Raw genomic sequence first — 7476 nt, forward strand, 5'->3', positions numbered from 1 at the left:
AAAATGATTTGTGCAAAGTTTTATTACAATTTACCATCAATTAAAATTTAGATAACTGGACAACTAATTTCTACATCGCAATGTAACTTTATATAAGTTATTTTGAATATTAAAGTACTTATATAAAAAAATTGAGAATTTTGTCATTATTTTTAACGTATTTTTATACGTATTTTTATTAAAGCATAAATTGAGAAAATATTACTTAATAAATATCTAATTACTTTAATAAAAAATATTTTTTATTAAAATAACTTTTAATCCAGATGATAAACCATCATTAAAAAAAAAATTTATTGTACTATTTTTAAATTAGGTCTAGAAAACGTAATTGTAAGTCTAGTAAAAGTAATAGTGAAAAATCTAGTAAAAGTAACGTGAAAAATCGCGCTGAAAACTGACAACTGTTTTGAAGAACTTATAAAAAAGAATATTTCGTATCTCGTAACATTTAACGGGAAAAATTTGTTCATGTTTCCATGTCGTGTTCGCAAAATAGCCTCATAAAGTCATCTCATTTCGTCGAAAGCTTGTATTTTAAAGAAATAACGTCGACCACAATTTTAACAAATTTATGATGGTGACTGACATGAAAAATGCAAATGCGCTTTCCTGAAATGCTTCTACTGAATCGCAGATAAAACGATTCCTCCAAAATAAAGCGATTCACAAGAGAGGTACAAGCACACACACTACAAAATGTTCTTCGAAAAATGCACTTGCATTCCATACGTTCGAGATGACTATCTTCCTGCCAGGAAACTCTTTCTTCTCATTTGTTTGTTCTCTTTTTAAAAGAGTTATAAGTGGCCATTACACAATCTCCTGTGTAATATATATTTACTTTCCTGAAATTTCATTATAAATTTTGTAATATTACGTTTATTATCCATTGTATCATCTTCAAAGATTATAAGATTGCAGGCATAAAGAAAACGTACAGAGAAAAAGTAAAGAGTATAAAGTAAATAAAAAATCTATATAATAGTTCCCGTTACGTTTTATCGTGCCATTCTTCCGTCAGGCGACTTTCTGCACGTCATTAAACGCGCGAAATAAGCTATCCGGATATAAAAATACCATCTTCTCCTCTTCTTCTCTGCCAGAGCTTGATGCACGTGCTGAAGTACCGTGGCAAAGTCACGGAACCGGAAGCACGTTATTACATGAAGCAAATGGTGACCGGCGTCGCGTACATCCACTCGCAGAAAGTCGTGCACCGGGATCTGAAGCCCGGCAATATGTTCCTATCGGACCGGATGATCGTCAAGATCGGCGACTTCGGACTAGCGACCAGGCCTGACGGTCAGCGTAGACGAGTGTAAGGCTCAATTTAATTTGCAATTCAAGAAATACATGTTCTTTCTTTGCATGAAGAATTTTATTTGTTATTAATTACGATATTTCAGGTAATAAATTTTCACAATAAATTATTCGCAATTTAACATTCTTTAACATCAAATTATATTAATATTCTTATAATTATAACATGCTTATTAGCATTAATATTATTAAATTTAATATATGATGTTATTACTCTAATTCTATTCATGATTGCGTTTCAAGACGGAAAAAGATTTTGGCGGTTTGCAGAATTGAATATGTATATAAATTCATCAAAATATTTGAGCATTAAGATTTGCTTCGAGCGAAAACAGTTTTCTTATCGATATTCTTATCGGTCCATTTTTATATTATAATTGTTTGTCACTTAATTTATTTTTGATAACACAAAGTTGTAGTTTGTGTTATCACACATATACTATGTCCTATAATATATTATATTAATTTATTTTGTTATTTAACTTATAATTATATTACAAAGTAATATTTTCAAACAATATTTTATAAAAATTGAAAGCAAAAAGCACATGATATTGATGAATCTAACTGAAAATAATTGGACATCTCACAAACCCTTTTTTGTTATAATTATTTTTATATCGATGTTTTAACGACTCTCCTCGACAAAAACATAACAAATACCGGAGATCCCTTTTCCGGAACTCTAAGACGATTGTTACGCCTGGACGTGCTTGTCTAAACACAAGCAACTAGCGGCATCAACAAAATGTCGTAGCATGTAGCCAATTTGTATCCACAGGACGATATGCGGCACGCCAAACTACATCGCTCCGGAAGTGCTGTACAAGCAAGCGTACAGTTACGAAGCGGATGTTTGGGCGCTGGGCTGCATATTGTATGCCCTGTTGGTAGGGCAACCACCCTTCGATACAGCCACACTTAAGGAGACTTACGCCAGGATCTGCAACAACCATTACCGTGAGGTCGACGACAGTATCGCGAGCAGAAATGGCCAAGACTTGATCAGATGGTTGCTACAATCTAATCCCGAATTACGACCGAGTCTAGAGAGGGTGAAGGAACACGTCTATTTAACCAAGGAATACGTGCCAGCATCTTTACCTCACACTTGCTGCTACCAAATGCCACCGGCATCAATCATCGAGCCACCCTCGTCACCATCCTCGGTATCTACGGTCGCTAGAAATTCGGAAATTAAAGCACAGGTGACTAACTTGATAATCCAATTTGAAAAATTTTTGACGATATAACTGACGGATCTTTACGAAATCCGTCATTATTAATCTTTTGATGATGCCTATGAGCATTGATATTATTACTCTAGTAATTCTGTTAGGATTGTGCGTTTCAAGACTGAAAATTAGATTCAGCAATTTGCAGGATTGAACAACATGTAGTATATAAATTCACACCAAATTATTTAAGCATAATAGATCCAGCTTGATCTTTTAGAGCATTTGTTTTTTATTTGTATTCATATTACAGTCTAAAAAAAAAGATAAAAAAAATACTTTATTTAAAAAAGAAATTTTTGTTTAATATTATTTAAAATCCATAAAAAATTCATAAAATTTCAGATATGGCAACAGAGTCTCGTTTATCCTGACGCGTCATTGCGTTATCAACAGACGATTCCGACTCAGCAGGCGCAACAGCAGTCGCAGCACCAGCAACATCTATTGAATCGCTCGCAGAAGAGTCTGCAAAAGGAGTCCAAGGTCTCTAACTGGCTCGTCAGGAAGTTACCCAAACTACCGCGATTCCGGCAACGGCTCAGCAGCGTGCTATGTCCAGATCACAAGAAAACCGGCCTTGTGGCGCAAAGCGTACAGATGCATCGCGCACTAGAAGCGTGCGTGCCGGAAATGAAGCGGAATAACGCGTGCAATCCACCAACTGTAGAGGACATCGTGCCCCTCTTCGTCACCAAATGGATCGATTATTCGAACAAGTACGGGCTGGGCTTTCAACTCTCCGATAGGTCGGTTGGTGTTCTTTTCAACGACAACACGAAGATCAGTTACACTCATGATAGAAGGTGAATATCAAGAGAAATTAATAAGAAATAATGCGTTATTTTTTATAATGTAATTTTTTCATAAGATTGTAATTTCTTACTAATTATTAGGTGTGGGAAAAAGTTCGTGGCGTTTTTTTAATGCCATCTAACGGGAAAAACGCCACGAACTTTTTCCCATAATTCCCTAATAATTAATTTGATTAAATTTGTAATACAGAAGAGTGGAATATATGACCACCGACGACGAGATGACGCGATATCATCGAGAGAGAGATGTGTCGGCACCACTGCAAAAGAAGCTCGAATTACTTCGTCACTTTACCGAATATATGGATGACTTTTTGACAGAAGGTGAGTGAGATCACACACTGTGTGTCTTATTTTTATACGGTGTATGTTATAATTTATTACGCAAGCAAATTTTCCATTTTTTTAAACGGAAGAAATGCAACTCGTCTTCACGAAGCTTGTATATACTTTTGTTTTCCAAGCGAAACATAACATGAGAATGTGACCTATTTGTACCACTCAGTAAGCAAATAACATTTTGAAATGTTTCAGTAACATTGCGATAAGATTGTAACGTTACTGTAATATTACTGAAATGTTCCAAATATTTCTTGCTTACTGCCCTATTATGGCGACCTTTATTAAAATTAATAAGCAAAAACGTTATAATGTAATTTCGCGTTAATGTGTGCCATTTAGGTGGTGAGCTAAAAAAATATCGCGCGCCGCCGAGGCAGTCGAAAAACGCTTGCGTGCCACGAATGAGACGATGGCTACGTACGGACAAGGCCATCGTGATGGAGCTAACGGTACCACTCCTGCAAGTGAACTTCTTCGTGGACCACACGAAGATGGTAGTGTCGCAGGAATCCGCGGGAGGAAGGGGCTATCTGATCACTTACATCGACACCGGCCGACACGCATCCTCCTATTGGCTGAACGACCTCCGTGACCTCGGTTGCACCCCAGACCTCTATGAACGTCTGTACTATGTCTGTAAGGTGACGCGCGAGTTCGCCGAGTTGGACAATAATACGACCGCCTGATGCTCGCCGGCGGATTCTCGAGGGACACGTGCTGTGGTTTCCTCAAGAACCGCTCAGACAACCGAATTGGCAACGAGATCTCTCAGATACTTGTTTTAGATCTTACCCAAGCAACTTTTTCTTTTCCATAAAATGACATTTAAATGCCAGTGATAAAGATCTTCAGCTACAAAAAGATAATTATTAATTACTATGGTCAAATTTTTATGAATTTTAATTATCACGGTGAGAGATACAAAAATATCCGTTTTTGTATCCCTTTTTCTTTCTCAGGATAAGGGTTAAGGAAATAACGGCCAAGCAAGTACGTCAAGATACCGTTACGCACAGCATTTCTCGGGGGTGGGAGGAGGCCGTAAATAAGAATGTCACGCGTATAAGTCCACGAGAAGGTGTGTCTTGTGAAAGACCGTGCGATGCGAGTGATTTCGTTGATTTATAAATCTGCACGTTGTTTTCACAAAATCAGAAGTAATCGCCTCTAAGCACGTGACTCATCTTGGCAGGTCTTCTTCTTTGAAGAAATGTTAATTTTCCCACTAGAGAAGACTAGTTAGATCAGTAAGTAATCGGTCAAACTGCCATCGCAATAATGATGTTTTGTGAGTCCAAGTAGGTATAGCTGTATCGTTCCTCTTAAATCAATATTATGTCGTGAAAGCATTACGTGTTTTGTTAGCTTTTTGGAGTAGAGTTTCACTCTAAAAATTAAAAATTGAGCCAATCTTGAAAAAGAACTCAATTTTTAATCTTTAAGAGTGAGATTTACTCTAAAAGTTTTAGAGAGTGAGAGAGCGGAATACACTTAAAATTTTGAAAAATCTATGCACTATTTTTACGCACAGCAGCATTTTTACGCTGATCCCTCATTCTCGTGTGAAAATTATTCGATGGAAATTATCGAGTTTAATGTGATATAAACGCCGTAACCAGTTGTGAAATATGTATCCGGTGACACTTTTCATTATACAAAATGTAAGGCGGTCACAACTAGGAGAGTGTCAACTGCATTGCTACTACCTCCGTTAAACAGGTAGCTGTTAGTATATTTATTTTTCACGGCGCAGATCTCCCTAGTTCAGTGCCTATATATTGAGTAAGTAATTGATATCCAGTAGATTAGTTACTCATTGAGTAAATCGAGTATGTATAGTTTGATTACATATTTGCGATCACGTGGCGTGCAAAGTATAGTATCGTTCGAAGTAAGAATTTTTCCATGTGAAGAAAACTCTTTTTCTGCTGAAAGCACGCTGTTGTCGAAATTCGAGCTCCACTTGGCGATTCGTTAAGACACCGCGTTGCCTAATTAAATTATGTGTGGAAAGTTAAAGATTTTTTTATGTTGAATATTTCAAGAGAATATTAGTTTAATACACAAAAAAATCTATGAATGTTCTTGCGCATATTTTTTTTCTGCTCTCTTGAAATATTTTTTTAACTATTTTCAATTTATTTCAAAAATTATTCTCTCTTATGATATTAAAATATTAGATCGTGGAATGCTGGAAGGGATGAATCTGACATGTGATAAACGCGTGTTTGCAAAAATAAAAATAAAAATTTATCAACATACGTCTAAATAGTAAAAAGATAAATATTAAATTTTGCATGAAGAAAAATAAAAATCTTTTTGATGATTCTTAGTTCCGTACATTTATTTTTGTTATAATGACACATGTTTGTAAATACGTAGAAAAATATGGCTACACATCTTTTTTCACATAATTTATCATCAAGTACTTAAAACCGGCTGGCAACATCTCGCCGCGCATTACTCGGCGCAAGAGCACAGAGAGGATGAGCCCCCCCCCCCCAGTAAATTTTTAGCAAATCCTAGTCAACGCTCCTTTTCCATTTTTTCTAGAATCTAACAAAGGACAAGTGTCACTGCCATCGTTGTTACGCGTTGCCGCTGTATCCAGGCTGTTACGTTTATAGTTATACTATTTATTAGTTGTGTTTACGTGTACGTTTGTTGGAAGTTTGTTGTATGCTATAGCTAGGACTGCGGAGAGACGTGCAAGTTTCACGGATGAGCTTTCTTGGCTAGATGCTACCGCTTCCAGGTGCTACACAATCATGCTACTATTTTTACGGGTGTTGTCACTCAAGGCCGTGGCACACAGCAAACAGTAAAACGTAAACAGTAAAGAAATTAATATGTTGGATTTGCTTATTATAACCTTACAGTCTCTACTGTGATGTTGGCCAATTCGCCTACTGCTTACATTTGACTGTTTAAGTTTTTTGTGCCATAGTCCTTATTCTCTTTTTTTCATTCGTCTTATTAAAAGAATTAGCACACTATAATAGAACCAATTAAGCGAATAATATGCCTGTTTCTAACATAATGTATAGTTTAATTTTTAACTTTGATTTAACTAATTCTTTATTTTTTTCTAATTCTAAAAATTAAAGAAAATGAAGAGTAAGTGGAAAACTGAGATTAATTTACGTTGATATAAATGGGCATAAAACACGACTCACCGTGAAACTCATCGCGAAAGATCAGCCATGTCCTAGATATTACATGTTATATTGATGATGCGCTTCGAGCCATGTGTCTCGAGATTTTTCGATGCATAATCGCGTAACGTATGGGTGTATGTATCACCAACGCATCGTGCCGAAGAAATTTCTCTCTGCGCGACACGATATATTCTATTCTATCGTATGCATTTTCTCGGCGTGCCGCACGCAACGCGTTCCGCCCGAATTGTTCTATTTCCTGTATCGTGTGTACATTAATACCGCTATTATAGTTGTCGCTAGCTACTTAGATTATTATTGTTATTATGATTATATAATTATTATTATTTTATTATGATTATATTCTGATTGATGACGTTATCGCTATTGTTCGCTATCGACAATATTGTCGTCATTGCGATAGCAATCGTAATTATTTTTAGTACAATTATTAAATTACTTAATAATATATAATAGCAATTCGCTACATTATGAGTGAGCGTTCGTTATTCGCATCCAACGCGATGATTGTCGTCATATATAAAACGCGCAGTGATATTATATTATATTTTTTATTACAGTCTTTTATGTATATATAATATT

General features: G+C 35.8%; 1 protein-coding gene across 2 annotated transcripts in view; it reads left to right on the forward strand.

The window, feature by feature from the left end:
- LOC108691394 (serine/threonine-protein kinase PLK1-like) overlaps nt 1–7476 on the forward strand; it is a 28268-nt gene that overhangs the window by 19945 nt on the left and 847 nt on the right. The window contains exons 4-8 of one of the 2 annotated variants that reach the window (XM_018199127.1): nt 1107–1321; nt 2105–2531; nt 2904–3364; nt 3564–3697; nt 4055–4401. In XM_018199127.1, coding sequence (XP_018054616.1) covers nt 1107–1321; nt 2105–2531; nt 2904–3364; nt 3564–3697; nt 4055–4401 — 1584 coding nt within the window. Of the gene's footprint in view, nt 1–1106; nt 1322–2104; nt 2532–2903; nt 3365–3563; nt 3698–4054; nt 4963–7476 lie in introns of those variants that run through there. The other variant, XM_018199126.1, reaches the window with a different exon arrangement.

The sequence above is a fragment of the Atta colombica genome, unplaced genomic scaffold (genome assembly GCF_001594045.1).
Source record: "Atta colombica isolate Treedump-2 unplaced genomic scaffold, Acol1.0 scaffold46, whole genome shotgun sequence".
Lineage (NCBI taxonomy): Eukaryota > Metazoa > Arthropoda > Insecta > Hymenoptera > Formicidae > Atta > Atta colombica.